The 16,028-nt window shown below is 52.7% G+C and overlaps 1 protein-coding gene across 1 annotated transcript in view; it reads left to right on the forward strand.

Moving 5' to 3' along the window:
• LOC122125287 (CUB and sushi domain-containing protein 1-like) overlaps nt 1-16,028 on the forward strand; it is a gene marked incomplete at its 3' end in the record, with an annotated part of 693,202 nt that overhangs the window by 595,203 nt on the left and 81,971 nt on the right. Inside the window, exons 13-14 of the mRNA XM_042699884.1 lie at nt 6,959-7,062; nt 13,550-13,662. Coding sequence (XP_042555818.1) covers nt 6,959-7,062; nt 13,550-13,662 — 217 coding nt within the window. The remainder of the gene's footprint in view (nt 1-6,958; nt 7,063-13,549; nt 13,663-16,028) is intronic.

Below are 16,028 nucleotides of genomic sequence, written 5' to 3' on the forward strand. Positions count from 1 at the left end.
TCTCAGTACACTCATGAGTGAAAAATACTCTCTAATATTTTACAACAGATGCCTTAATTGACGCATCCAAGTATCTCACAATCTTTCAATAAGTTAATAATTGCCTTTGCACTCTGGGGGCTGAGGTCTAGCTTGGCTGTCTTGTTTAGTTGGTTCCACTAGAGTGCTGGCTGTTTGATGATGGCGTCTTATACACTTTCTACTTAGGCTGGCTTTGGATCATGGTCAGTAGATCTCAGCCTCCTGAGAACCTAGGATTGTAAGTGTGAGCCACGGACACTCAGCTTCCTTTGTACTATTGGGGAAAGATACAATGTATGAAATTCTAATTTTGCCAACATTTTAAAAATAGGTTCCATGATGTTTCTTGAGCGAGTTTTCCTCTGAGAAACTTCACGTCTTTTCTGTGTATATTGTCTGTTTAGTTTCAGTGTGGCTTTATAATAAAACAGCAGTATCACCCATGAAACCCTAACTTGTTTTGAGCTCCATGGCCAGCACTTGGCCAACACTAGGCTTTGGCTTGGCCCTGCCTGACCATATCCCACGATAAAGGGTTGTTGTTAGCCCCACTTCCTAAGTTGGCAAAGCTCCCTGAGTTAGCCAGGAGTGGATATAATGATCATTCCAACACTGTAATTTCTAATTATTTAGTACTGCCTAGCACTGGTGGTTTATAGCTATATACTTGGTTACTCAGAAGGTTGAGGTCTAGGGGATCAAGGTTCAAAGCCAGCCCAGGCAGATAATTCTTTGAGATTCCATCATTAACTAGCTAACAAAAAATGTCTGTCTGGCAAAGCATCAGAAGCTCACATCTATAATCTAGCTACTCAGGAGGCTGAGATCTGAGGATCATGGTTCAAAGCCAGCCTGGGCAGGGAAGTCTCAAGTTAGCCAGGAAAAGCCAGAAATGGAAGTGTGGCTCCAGTGGTAAACGTCAGGCTTGAGTGGAAAAGCGAAAGGGGAGCAGAGGCCCCCAGTTCAGGAGTACAGGCCCCGAGTTCAGTCCCTAGCACCAGCACCTAAGAAAAGGTCAGACTGGAAGTGTGACTCAAGTGGTAGAGCACTAACTGAGCAATAAAGTTGAGTAAGAGCACATGGCCTTGAGTCTGTGATCTGATATCCAATAGTTTTATTATGTGTATGTTTTAGAATACTGATGGCACCAGAATGATAAACATCTTTATATACAAATCAGGAGTAATCACTAACTGAGGTCCGATGTGTAGCAGTGTCTCTTTTTCTCTTTTTAGTCTCGATACCCCAGCCCGCCATGCCATGTCTCTGTGTGCATTCTAACTGCAGTGTCAGCATGCCGTGTTGGCTCCTTGGTAGGAATGGAGATTGCTTATGGACATGGCTAATGTTCACAGACAGTGAGATGATTGACAAAATGTAAGACTCGTCAGCTGGGGCTTGCAGAGCCGCAGGTACCTGTGGGAGGAGGTGATTTACCCCCTACTTCCAGCCAACAATGCTGAGAATGTCATCATTCATCCATTCTGCATCTTCTTTCTACCACCATGTGCCCATCCTCCCGGGCATCTGTGCAGTCCATAGCTCTCAGCTCCCTGGCCGCTCGGGACGCTGGCAATGCCTGACACGTACACAGCCTCTCCAGATCCCAGCTGGAAGGCCCGGGACGTCTCCAGGACACGACCGGCAGACATGCCACGCAGCCCGCCACCTCCCCAGCCTGACACCTGCTCTAGAACCAGCCTGCTCCTTGGAGGCTCTGTCTGGGCTTCCGAGCTTGGTGCCAGCCCTGCCTGGATTCCCAACCCACATGTAACGATAAACACCCGCACCTTTATTTTTTCTCAGCTCACTCCTCTTTCCTCTCTAGCTTATCAATCTCTCCTAGGCCGTTCTGTATTTGCTTTCTGCTTATACAGGTAAGAGGATTTTCTTCTCTCTCTTTTTTTAAACTGTCTTGTTGTTTGAAGTGTGCCTTCCAGCTGGTGGGTTTGCAGATAAGCCATGCATAGACAGGATGCCTAACACATGACGCACAGCCCTGCTGGAGGTCCGTGTTAGAAGGTCCCCCTCCCCCGGGGTCAGAGGCCAGGGTCATCACGCTGCTCCTTTAGTGCTAGGGTTTTGTTGTTTCTCAAAAATATGAAAGCAATGCTGGTATCTGTTTCCTCAAACGTCACCCACGTGTTCGGGGTTCATGGGTTGAATTCTTGTTTGTTTTTAGAATTTAGAGCTGAGACTGGTGTTTTCTTCTGTCCACTCCGCTGTATTTTGCCGAATGGATTGTAAGGGGCCCCTGGGAAGGTCTATTCTGACCTCTTTTATGCGCTATACTAATGAATATCCTATTCTGTTTTTATTGACTGCTTTCGTAGTCTCACTAACTTCTAGAAATCAATAACTTTCTCCTGCTATCCTTTGATCTTTTATCCCTTGTGCATTATCCCCCAAAACTAGTAGGAAATTCCACACTTTGGTTGATTGATGTACACATGAATTCTGCCTTTTACCACATCTACGAATGTTCTGATTCATTCCCTAGCCATTACTGTCTGTGGCTTTAAAGGTCCCAGTCTCTTGTTTTTAATAAGCGCTCGCTCCAGGCGCTGCCCAGTCTGTGGCGGCGCGCTCGCTCCAGGCGCTGTCCTCTCCAGGCGCTGTCCTCTCCAGGCGCTGCCCTCTCCAGGCGCTGCCCTCTCCAGGCGCTGCCCGGTCTGCGGCGGCCCGCTCGCTCCAGGCGCTGCCCGGTCTGCGGCGGCCCGCTCGCTCCAGGCGCTGCCCTCTCCAGGCGCTGCCCGGTCTGCGGCGGCGCTGCCCTCTCCAGGCGCTGCCCTCTCTAGGCGCTGCCCTCTCTAGGCGCTGCCCGGTCTGCGGCGGCGCGCTCGCTCCAGGTGCTGCCCTCTCCAGGTGCTGCCCGGTCTGCGGCGGCGCTGCCCTCTCCAGGCGCTGCCCTCTCCAGACGCCGCCCCGGTCTGCGGCGGCGCGCTCGCTCCAGGCGATGGCAGAGGCTCTCCCGTGCTGGCCCTGGCTGCCTCTCTCAGCTTTCCTGAGCTTCCTCCACCACTGCCGTCTGCTTACTGTCCTGTTGTTCTGCAAACTCTCAGTATCCTTGACAATTTCACTGGAGGTTTTGATGGCTGTTGTTGAGGAAATTCTTGATGAGTGTGTGTGATTATCCTCTATACGTGAGAGAAATAAGACAGCAGAAATGAAGAGGGAAACACGCAGGTAGAGCAGTTTATCTGGAAATTAAAAAAGAAAAATCAAAGGCCATTGGAGATACAACAGACGTTCTGCAGTCAGAGAGCAGAGTGGCGGATTTCTCCGGAAGGTGAAATCATGCCAGGCGGAGGGGAGGCTCCCTCAGCAGGTGGCGGCCGCGTGGACGCTTCCGGCAGAGGTCACAGCAAGGCGGGGGGGGGGGGGACACAGGACACAAACTTCACTGCGTGTCACCCTGGGGCTCTGAGCTACGGGAGGGGGGTGGGGAGGGCCGCCCGGCCTCCATGCAGCAGGGCTCCTCTCGCTTTTCCTTAGTGCTCCTGCGAGCAGGTGGCCGGGTGAGGAGCGAAGCTGGTTCTGCAGCGGGGGAGGGCCGCCCCTCATCCCGGCAGCCAGTGGCCTCCCCGCAGAAGCAGTGCAGGAGAAAGGGCGCTGCTTGCCCGCCACAGAAACCTCGGGCCGAGGCGGCCCAGGGCAGTGTCGGCACACCCTGGAGGCTCTGGGAGGCCTGCCCGGTCCGGCCACCACGGCCACCGCGGGGCCACCAACTGGTAACGGAGCGTAGTCATGTTGGAAACACTGCGTGAATCGCCCTTACACGTGTGGGGGGGGATTGTAAGTGTGGGCGAAGGCGTGTAAGAAACATCATACCTCCCTCCAGGGTGCGGCCTCGTTCTGCACTCCTGTAGGAGCGTGTGTGTGCGCACATGTGTGTGTGTGTGTGTCCAGGGTGCGGCCCTGTTCTGCACCCCTGCAGGAGCATATGCGTGTGCGCACACGTGTGTGTGTGTGAGGGTGTGAGTGTGTGCGCGCATGTGCATGTGTGTGCGCGCATGTGCGTGAGTGAGTGTGAGTTGTGCACGCGCACATGCGTGTGTGAGTGTGTGTGCACGCACGTGCGTGTGTGAGTGTGTGCGTGCAGACGTGTGTATGTGTGTGCATGTGTGTGTGTGAGTGTGTGTGCACACATGTGCATGTGTGTGTGTGTGCATGTGCACATGTGTGTGTGCACGCGCACGTGCGTGTGTGAGTGTGTGTGCACGCACGTGCGTGTGTGAGTGTGTGTGCACGCACACGTGTGCATGAGTGTGTGTGTGTCCGAGGTCTCCACTCTCTAGTAGGAGCTCTCGGTCAGGTTAACCCTTTGTCACTGATTTTACTCCAGTCATTTTAGGACTGGCTTTCCCAAGGTCAAGCAAACTAAAACTTGGAAAACATTTGATAGTTAGCATTTTTAAGTGCAGACTTGCCTTTACAATCTACAATGTGTGGCCATGGGCAGCTGGGATCACAGTTTCCGGTGGTGGGCTTGTTTTCTGCAAGGAAATTCACAGTTGGGAAACTTCCGTTTGATGACCAGCGGGGACAGTGTCTGACAGCTTCTGTTTCCGGGCCTTTCCTCTGCGCTGTGAGTCCCCACCTTCCCGCTTATAGCCAACCCTTAAAAAATGCCGTGGCTCTTCACAGCTGTTATGGCTGTGTCTGTCTGTTTCTATCTTTAGCGGTGCGCAGGGCGCTCAATGCACAGTAAAGCAGCTTGATCCACGCCGCCCTTCCCTCCTCCTCCCCCATCTTTCCAGACTCACCCAGCCCCTCAAGTTGTGGGCTCCATGTTCACACACGTGCAGGGAATCTTACTACCTCAGGCCCCCTCTTGCCATTCCTCTGCCCTCCTTCCTCCCCTGGCCTTCTCTCCCCACGCTGCACGTTCCATCTTCCTGGGATTTGTGTTGTTAAACTGCAAGTTAGTTGTGCATAGGGTAGCCACGCGACTGCTCCCACCGCCCGGCCGGGACCCTTGAGCCGCGGTGAACTATCCCATCGCTGCGGATCCAGACAAGGCCCGGCCCCAGCCCAGCAGGCCGGCCTAGGGCAGCCCTGGCCGCAGCCACTCGGCTCCCGCCCTCCATTCTCTGAGTGCTGGACGCTGGCCGCAGACTGAGAACTACGGAAGAGGAAGAGAGACATGGAAGTACCACCAGGTGCTCAGATTAATATGCAATATTTATGCTGGTTTTCAACAGCCATCAACCCCCACACCTGTGTCAAGTCAGATGCTGGAATAATGTTCAAACCACACCGCAATTTTAAAATAAGTGATAATGGCCTTGTCACTAATTTTAGTAAGAATCTCAAATAGCAAAAATAATGTATTCCTTCTTAGCATGGCTAGGAAAACACCTGTTCCAAGGCCGTGTAAATTGTTCACACTGAGTATCTGTCCCTAGACAGACATCTTTCTACTCTGTTCCAATCTGTGAGCATTACTCAGACTCCTATTAAAATGTACGTCTACTGTGGTGGTGTCTGTACTTCCTCTCTCTCTCCCGTCCTCCTCCCACCTGTGCATTACCCCTCCCCCTGGCCACCCCCCCCGGCCACCCCCCCCCGGCCACCACCCCCCTCCGGCCATCCCCCCCACCCCCCCCCGACCACCCCCCCCCGGCCACCCCCCCTCCAGCCCCCCCCACCCCCCCCGGCCACCACCCCCCTCCGGCCACCCCCCCCACCCCCTCCGGCCACCCCCCCCCGCCACCCCCCCCGGCCACCCCCCCTCCGGCCCCCCCCCCTGCCACCCCCCCCCCCCGCCACCCCTCCACCGTCCGTCTGATCTGTCAGCTATAGGATGGGTCTGGCTGCCTATCGTCCTTCTACCAAATACATAATCTGCCATTTTCTGTCATCTCTCAGTCTATCAGCTGCCCTCGCTCCCAGTATCTATTTAGTGTACTCGTCATCTATTTATCTCTCTATTCACCTTCTGACCTCTAGTATTTATCATCTGTTCATTTGTCTCACTCATCTAGCTCTACCAATTTTTATCTCCATCATCCATTCCTCTATCATATACCTCTATGTCCCTCTATTTGCCTATCTATCATCTATTTATCCTTTACGTATCTGTGTGCCTCTGTCTCAATCTTTCTAGCTTCCTGTCATGATCACCCAGGGTTCATCCTGGCCTCTGCGTGGCACTGGTGATCTTTCTCCTTGACCACACACTTGGTCAGCGGAGGACGTATGTGCTCTTACATGGAAAGGTTCTTGTGCTCGGCAGAGGCTAGTCGCAGCCCTGCAGCCTGCTGGAGTGCCAGGCAGGAGCCGGTCTCGGCCGGCTGTGGTAATGCTGAGGAGCCTAACTAAACACTCTTGCCTGAAACCAGGCAGTTGGGCTCCGTGTTACTCCAGCGGCCCTACGTGCACACAGCGCCGGGTCCCCTCCTCACGACTGGAGGGGACGGGGCCTCGAGGGGTGTGCAGAGCTGAAGGTGATAGAGAACCATGCATTTGTTAGCTCAGAAAGTGTTTTCCAGTGTTTGTGATGCTATCTGTGTGGGGTCCGTACCTACTGTTTAGCAGTGCCCCCGTGGGGTGTTCTGAATGTCTTCAGAGTAAACCTTGCGCGGAGCAAGCAAAATTCCTTCTGCTTTTTGAGATAGTGGGCAGTGAATCCAGCACCCAAAGTGTTAAATATTCGCAGGTGCTCAGAATAAAGTGGCACTGGGGTTAAGCCACTTCAGTCTCTGCTAATAAACAACTTGGAGCAGCTGTAAATTTTGAATTTCACAAAATTCTACAATTCAACACTCCCAAATGTATATAATGACCCATATAGATACTGAAAGAAGCTTGGGGGTGATCTGAGACACATTGGAGCCAACGAGCCAATTTTAATATCGAAACTGGGTACATGCAATGCTGAAAGTTAAAGGAAGTTCTTCTTACACAAAACAACTATCGTGTGCTTTGCATTTAGGTCATCAAACTTGCCTTCGAAGAGTTCGAGCTGGAAAGAGGCTACGACACTCTGACGGTCGGTGATGCGGGGAAAGTGGGGGACACCCGCTCGGTCTTGTACGTGTGAGTACCTCCTCTTCCTCCGTGGGTCCCTCCTCTTCCTCCGTGGGTCCCTCCTCTTCCTCCGTGGGTCCCTCCTCTTCCTCCGTGGGTATCTCCTCTTCCTCCGTGGGTCCCTCCTCTTCCTCCGTGGGTCCCTCCTCTTCCTCCGTGGGTCCCTCCTCTTCCTCCGTGGGTCCCTCCTCTTCCTCCGTGGGTATCTCCTCTTCCTCCGTGGGTCCCTCCTCTTCCTCCGTGGGTCCCTCCTCTTCCTCCGTGGGTCCCTCCTCTTCCTCCGTGGGTCCCTCCTCTTCCTCCGTGGGTCCCTCCTCTTCCTCCGTGGGTCCCTCCTCTTCCTCCGTGGGTCCCTCCTCTTCCTCCGTGGGTCCCTCCTCTTCCTCCGTGGGTATCTCCTCTTCCTCCGTGGGTCCCTCCTCTTCCTCCGTGGGTCCCTCCTCTTCCTCCGTGGGTACCTCCTCTTCCTCCGTGGGTATCTCCTCTTCCTCCGTGGGTATCTCCTCTTCCTCCGTGGGTATCTCCTCTTCCTCCGTGGGTCCCTCCTCTTCCTCCGTGGGTCCCTCCTCTTCCTCCGTGGGTATCTCCTCTTCCTCCGTGGGTCCCTCCTCTTCCTCCGTGGGTCCCTCCTCTTCCTCCGTGGGTCCCTCCTCTTCCTCCGTGGGTCCCTCCTCTTCCTCCGTGGGTCCCTCCTCTTCCTCCGTGGGTATCTCCTCTTCCTCCGTGGGTCCCTCCTCTTCCTCCGTGGGTCCCTCCTCTTCCTCCGTGGGTACCTCCTCTTCCTCCGTGGGTACCTCCTCTTCCTCCGTGGGTACCTCCTCTTCCTCCGTGGGTACCTCCTCTTCCTCCGTGGGTCCCTCCTCTTCCTCCGTGGGTCCCTCCTCTTCCTCCGTGGGTCCCTCCTCTTCCTCCGTGGGTCCCTCCTCTTCCTCCGTGGGTCCCTCCTCTTCCTCCGTGGGTCCCTCCTCTTCCTCCGTGGGTATCTCCTCTTCCTCCGTGGGTCCCTCCTCTTCCTCCGTGGGTCCCTCCTCTTCCTCCGTGGGTATCTCCTCTTCCTCCGTGGGTCCCTCCTCTTCCTCCGTGGGTATCTCCTCTTCCTCCGTGGGTACCTCCTCTTCCTCCGTGGGTATCTCCTCTTCCTCCGTGGGTATCTCCTCTTCCTCCGTGGGTATCTCCTCTTCCTCCGTGGGTACCTCCTCTTCCTCCGTGGGTATCTCCTATCTCCTCTTCTTCGTGACAGCAGTCTCTTCCCTGGCAACTTGGTTGTGTCTCAAGTATTTAAAAGCAACCAGACTGGCTCATGGCATGGCACCCAGGAGAACATAGGGGGACTGTGTTGTGTGAGTGTCAGCCCATCTCCACCCTCACCACATCAGGGATGAAGCCCAGACAGCAGCCGGATGCATTCCCAGTGCCAGGCCCGGGGTGTGGTGCACAGGTGCCATTTCAGGGCTGGGACACAGCTCTGTGGGCTATGGGTGTGCCCCTCCCAGCTGGCCTCCTGGGGGCCCTCTGCTGCCCCCCACCTCTGCCAGCCGCTGTCCCATGCCCAGCCGTGTATGTGTGCATCTCAAGCAATGCAATTGTCTTCAGAAAATCTCCAGCAGGTGACTTTCGGGGAGCAGGGAGAGCCCTTGTTTACCTCATTCCCCAGTTCCCTCTACCCTGGAAAGCTTCCTACAAACTCATTCTTCAGCAGTGGAGGGAGCTGAAGGCCTTTTTCCCCCCAAACCCTCAACAAGTATTTTTATTTATTTTTATAATCTGGCAAGGTGACAAAATGTTCATTTTTTTTAACCTTTGAGAGTGAAGAGTTCAAGAAGGTGTCTTGAGGCGCTGTTATGGGCAGCTCTGGGTAGGGCAGGGGTGGCTGGCCGTAGTCTGGGGACAGGGACAGACAGGCAACCAGGGAAGGTATTTCAGGCTTCTCATCTGCTATGTATTGTCTCTGTGACCCTGGAGGAAGTCATTTTACCTTCTGTACCTCTGTTCTCATGGCTATAAAATATGTATACTCAACTCTCCCTGCCCACGGCAAGATAAACAATGAAATAATGTATGAGAAAGCTCTGTAGGGCTAACAAATATAACCCACGGGTAAAATAGCTTTATTATTACCCTAACACCTAATTTAAGGAAGGATGTCACTAAAATAAATGAGAAAACTTTTTAAATAAATGCAAGATTTAAAATATAAATGCAGCGAGGCGAATTCCCTCAGGTTACTATTAAGGACCTAACATCATACCCTGGTTTTTATAAAATGCTATTTGTTGTGAAGAAAGTGACAGCAAGCTATGTGTTACAGTGACATAAGTGTTATTAGGACTCCTCAATGGTCCAGTTCTATAAATGAAGAACCAAATGGCCAACTGCATCAAGCTGAAGTGTCCTGCGGGGGACATAATGAAACCAGGACCAGTTGGGCATTTAATCAGCAGTGCCAGAGGAAGATCTGCTGAAATCATTTCAGAGAAAGGAGACGCGGCGTGCCCAGCCGCTTCCTGGAATAAGCAGGTCATTTTAGACAATACGTCGATAAATACTTCTGAGGACTTACATGACCCACATCATTCTCAGCATGAAGTTTCTAATCTAATTGGAGAAATGACAGGTGCACCTGTGTTGGTTAACTGGTAGACAGACCATTGGATCTCAGAGACATGCTTTAAATGGAATGGGTGTTAAGTCTCCTTTCTGGCAGATGGGTAGTTTCCACAGTGTTTAGCCCAATGTCTTCCCCCTTCCCTTCTTCCTTCTTCCAGCTCTCCCTACCCAGATCTGGGTTTTTAGGAGCCTGATATTCAGAAGGCTTATTCTAAGTATGGTTTTTAAAATCCCAATTTCTGCTTTGTGTGATTTTCTCAAGGTTTATGGCAAACACACAAAACCGGTCTGTGAGCTTCCTTGAAGGACCCCGGTCTTCCTCAGAGATGGATGGATTTTCTCCGCTTATATTTTTAGAGAGTGGCAGGTTCAAAAGGAAATTAAATAACTTACTTAAGCAATTGCTGTTGAGCTCTCCCTGAGAATAAGTGCGGGTAATTTTCTCCACTTTTCGTTTGTAGAGCTTCGTGGGAGATGTTGCCTTCCCTGGCGTTCACTGGGGAGGTCTGGGGGCTGCTCACGGGACATGGCTCACATGTCCCTCCACCCTTGGGGGTGCTGCCAGCCTGTCTCTGTTAATTTGCAGATAGAGGATCCGTTTTGACTGGGGGCGGGCTTATCTCTGTGGATTGGCAGGTAAGGGAGCCTATTATTACTCTGGCCGCTTAGTCTCCATTAGTGGAAAGGCCTCTTGATCCAGTCTCAGCCCAAGTGTGGCAGGACTGTTGTTTTCTTCTGGACCTGAGCAGAGGGCCCCATTCTGTTTTTATTAAATGACTTCTGGACATCGAAAAAAGCAATCACTGATCATGGGCATATGTGGACAAGCCCTCCATATGAACCCAGGTCCTTCACTAAAACCCACAGCACTGGAGGAATGCGGAAGAGAGTGTGTCAGGAAGGAAGACAGAAAGATTCCTGCTTTAATGCTTCTACATAGAGATCCCTCCCATAACTGACTTGGATTGGACCCCAGATCCTCAGAGCCGAGGATCCCGTGATCCAGCCTGGCTCCCCCTCCCCCATGATACCCCCACACCTGGCCCACACCCCTCCCCCATGACACCCCCACACCTGGCTCACACCCCTCCCCCATGACACCCCCACACCTGGCCCACCACCCTTCCCCCATGACACCCCCACACCTGGCTCACACCCCTCCCCCATGACACCTCCACACCTAGTCCACCACCCCTCCCCCATGACACCCCCACACCTGGCTCACACCCCTCCCCCATGACACCCCCACACCTGGCTCACACCCCTCCTCCATGACACCTCCACACCTAGTCCACCACCCCTCCCCCATGACACCCCCACACCTGGCCCACACCCCTCCCCCATGACACCCCCACACCTGGCTCACACCCCTCCTCCATGACACCCCCACACCTGGCTCACACCCCTCCCCCATATCAACCCACACCTGGCTTTCCTTGCAAGTTGCCTCAGCCATCGCAGCTCAGATTTGTTTTCCAGGTTCACTCAAACTTAGTTTCCTTCTCTGCTTCCCTGAAAGTTTTGGCTTGCTTCTCTGAAGAATTATTTATTCAGTATGAAATAGTATGATAGTGCTCAGCAGGGAAAAAGAAAAAATAATCTTTGGTCCTTGCTTTGAGGAGTAATCAGCTTTCTGAAGTAAATTTTCTGTGATTAGCACTAAAATAAAATGATCCAAAGTAAGAGTTGGTAATATAGCTTTCAGTTTCATCTTGGATTTTACACTCTGGGAAGCATTTTTCCTTCCCGGTACGTTTATTTATTGCCTTTGGCTGTAAATGAAGAAGTCAAACATCTTACATGATTCTAAATGGTTATTTAGTTTGGTCTTAGGGGAAGATAACCTCTTCTGCATACATGTTGGCTGCATTAGTGGGCTCTTTGAAGAGCCATTGTTTGGGCCCCTGGGGTCCCCATGCCCCATGGCCTGCCCAATGACTTCCCACGTCCATGCATTCTGTTTGCACTTAGACCATCTCTTAAAGAGAAGAATCGTTGATAGGCTGGGGTTACCAGCAGGGAGGGGCAGCCTTAGGGAGGGGGCAGGACAGAGATGGAGGCTGGGCCACAGAGCAGCACGGGATGCAGCAACCAATACATAGTGTATTCCCACGGCGACATCCCCGATGCCGCAGTACAGGATCGCCACAGTTACATCCTTGATGCCGCTGTGTGGGACCACATGTGCCCATGCACCGAAGCACTGACACCACAGAAAACCTGGACAAAGCAGGTGGAATCACTGTCAGTGTTCTGATGCACGTGTACCTTACATCAGGAAACTTAGGAAAAAAGACATGGATCCCTCCACATTCGTTCTGACTAGTTCATGTATATGCATGATTTTTTCAGTTGAAATGATCAATATTAAATTTAGTGATTAAAAAATACTGTGTAGAGCTGGGCACCAGTAACTCATGCCTGTAATCCTAACTACTGCAGAGGCCGAGACCTGAGGATTGCTGTGTGAAGCCGGGGCAGAAACATCTCTGAGACTCTTTATCTTTCAAAAAGCCAGACGTGGAGCTGTGGCTCAAGGAGCAGAGCACTCACCTTGAGTTAAAAAGCCCCGGGCAGTGATCAGGCGCTGAGGCAAGCCCTAGGACCAGCACACATGCACACACACACATACACATACACACACAGAAATATTCCCTATGGAAAGTAAATTCTATATAAAATTAATAAATTACATCTAAAAAAGGCAGTATAAACTTTGCTGGTGAAAAGCTGAACGAACTCTTATACATAGTAAGATGTCACTTATACAAAGCTTCACAAAAGCAGTAGCTTTTGTAAAAAAGCAACCTCTTATAAAAGATTGCTCCTGGCTTGTCCCTCTTCTATAAATCGGATGCACAGGCAAAACAGATCTCTCCTCATATCGAGCAAGCAAACAAAACAGCCAAACAGAGGAGAAGGCAGGCAGAGCTTCAGGAAGAACCACACAGCCAGTGTCTACACAGCACTGGCACACGCTTCTTTCCCGTTTGTGGGAGCCTCACACCTGTGTAAGGATGGTTGTCCGTCTTCCTTGGAGGAACTGGGGAGGGAGGTGGAGCTCCCTTCACTGAGAATGTTGGACTGATGGACAGATGGCATGATGGACGAGGCAGATCACATGTTCACACTCCCCAAACCACTTTGCTGAAAGCAAAGCTTCCCATTGGACAGGGACATTGTTTGGGTTGGACTGTTTCTCCCTGCACTTCTTCTATTTCTGCCAGCATGGTGAGCTCAGTGAGTGGACTCAGCCTCCTTCTCGCCGTGGACAGCAGAGGCCATGAGACTGTTGTGCTAGCACACATTCACACGGTCACTGAAACTTCCATTCGGCTAGACCTAGACATTAATACCCAGAGGAAACGTCCAATCAAGTTCGGCCAGATTCATGTCAGCAGTGCATGCTGTCCGTTTTGATATTCCCTCCATGTTTGATTTCCTAGACAGCATTTAACAGACTTTATGATACAGGTAGATTATAGTTCCACCTGTAGTAATTCCAGATGACCCCAGCATCTTGTGAAGGAGCATGCCCCTTCCCACCCTGAAGGCTCCTGTTCTTCGGCCGTAGAGCCTAGGGCACCTCTCCTTGCACACGCCCTGCCCACCTGCCCAGTGTTGCCAGACTTCCCCCAGTCCCCACCCTGCAAGTCCGGTGCCTGGAGAAGACACTGGTCTCTAGGCCATCAGGTGCATTAAGGTGGTCACTGAAGGGAAAGGAAGTGGTGCATGTTTGAAATGGTAGAACGGTTTCCTTAGATGCCAGTGTCACTGGGTAAGTGTTCAGATAGCGGTGGTGGACTCCGGTGGAGGAGCCCGACCCCTTTGAGGTGTGGAGGGATGGTTCACTGTCATCATTAATGTCGTCCATTTCCTCTCTGTGCAGCCTCACGGGGTCCAGAGTTCCTGATCTCATCGTGAGCATGAGCAACCAAATGTGGCTGCACCTGCAGTCCGACGACAGCATCGGCTCACCGGGGTTCAAAGCCGTGTACCAAGGTATGCTGACACATGCGGTCTGCCCGATGATACACATGGTCCCTGAGATTCCACCTGACACACACAGTCCCTGAGATTCCACCTGACACACACAGTCCCTGAGATTCCTCCTGACAAACACAGTCCCTGAGATTCCACCTGACACACACAGTCCCTGAGATTCCTCCTGACACACACAGTCCCTGAGATTCCGCCTGACACACACAGTCCCTGAGATTCCGCCTGACACACACGGTCCCTGAGATTCCGCCTGACACACACGGTCCCTGAGATTCCACCTGACACACACAGTCCCTGAGATTCCACCTGACACACACGGTCCCTGAGATTCCGCCTGACACACAGTCCCTGAGATTCCACCTGACACACACAGTCTGTGAGATTCCACCTGACACACACAGTCCCTGAGATTCCACCAGACTCACACGGTCCCTGAGATTCCACCTGACACACAAGGTCCCTGAGATTCCGCCTGACTCACACGGTCCCTGAGATTCCACCTGACACACACGGTCCCTGAGATTCCGCCTGACACACAGTCCCTGAGATTCCACCTGACACACACAGTCTGTGAGATTCCACCTGACACACACAGTCCCTGAGATTCCACCTGACTCACACGGTCCCTGAGATTCCACCTGACACACAAGGTCCCTGAGATTCCGCCTGACTCACATGGTCCCTGAGATTCCGCCTGACACACACGGTCCCTGAGATTCCGCCTGACACACACGGTTCCTGAGATTCCACCTGACACACACGGTCCCTGAGATTCCGCCTGACACACACGGTCCCTGAGATTCCACCTGACACACACGGTCCCTGAGATTCCGCCTGACACACAGTCCCTGAGATTCCACCTGACACACACAGTCCCTGAGATTCCACCTGACACACACAGTCCCTGAGATTCCGCCTGACACACAGTCCCTGAGATTCCACCTGACACACACAGTCCCTGAGATTCCACCTGACACACACAGTCCCTGAGATTCCGCCTGACACACAGTCCCTGAGATTCCACCTGACACACACAGTCCCTGAGATTCCACCTGACACACACAGTCCCTGAGATTCCACCTGCCACACACAGTCCCTGAGATTCCGCCTGACACACAGTCCCTGAGATTCCACCTGACACACACAGTCTGTGAGATTCCACCTGACACACACAGTCCCTGAGATTCCACCAGACTCACACGGTCCCTGAGATTCCACCTGACACACAAGGTCCCTGAGATTCCGCCTGACTCACACGGTCCCTGAGATTCCACCTGACACACACGGTCCCTGAGATTCCACCTGACACACAAGGTCCCTGAGATTCCACCTGACTCACACGGTCCCTGAGATTCCACCTGACACACAAGGTCCCTGAGATTCCGCCTGACTCACACGGTCCCTGAGATTCCGCCTGACACACAAGGTCCCTGAGATTCCGCCTGACTCACACGGTCCCTGAGATTCCGCCTGACACACACGGTCCCTGAGATTCCGCCTGACACACACGGTCCCTGAGATTCCGCCTGACACACACGGTCCCTGAGATTCCGCCTGACACACACGGTCCCTGAGATTCCGCCTGACACACACGGTCCCTGAGATTCCGCCTGACACACACGGTGCCTGAGATTCCGCCTGACACACACGGTCCCTGAGATTCCGCCTGACACACAGTCCCTGAGATTCCACCTGACACACACAGTCTGTGAGATTCCACCTGACACACACAGTCCCTGAGATTCCACCTGACTCACACGGTCCCTGAGATTCCACCTGACACACAAGGTCCCTGAGATTCCGCCTGACTCACACGGTCCCTGAGATTCCACCTGACACACACGGTCCCTGAGATTCCACCTGACACACACGGTCCCTGAGATTCCGCCTGACTCACACGGTCCCTGAGATTCCACCTGACACACACGGTCCCTGAGATTCCACCTGACACACACGGTCCCTGAGATTCCGCCTGACACACAGTCCCTGAGATTCCACCTGACACACACAGTCCCTGAGATTCCACCTGACACACACAGTCCCTGAGATTCTGCTTGACACACAGTCCCTGAGATTCCACCTGACACACACAGTCCCTGAGATTCCGCCTGACACACAGTGCCTGAGATTCCACCTGACACACACGGTCCCTGAGATTCCACCTGACACACACAGTCCCTGAGATTCTGCCTGACACATGCAGTATTTAAGATTACAATGGGAGAAAAGGCTGTTCTGTGCGCATTATGGTAAAACCATTACTAGATCAGAACAATATCCCATAGAGATCCGTTATGAGCAGCTTCTGTGAAATACTTACATCCGTCCCTCTTTAGATGAGAATGCCTACTTGTGAATGTGTCGCT

This window comes from Dipodomys spectabilis, unplaced genomic scaffold (genome assembly GCF_019054845.1).
Source record: "Dipodomys spectabilis isolate Male_0828 unplaced genomic scaffold, ASM1905484v1 ptg000263l, whole genome shotgun sequence".
Taxonomy (NCBI): Eukaryota; Metazoa; Chordata; class Mammalia; order Rodentia; family Heteromyidae; genus Dipodomys; species Dipodomys spectabilis.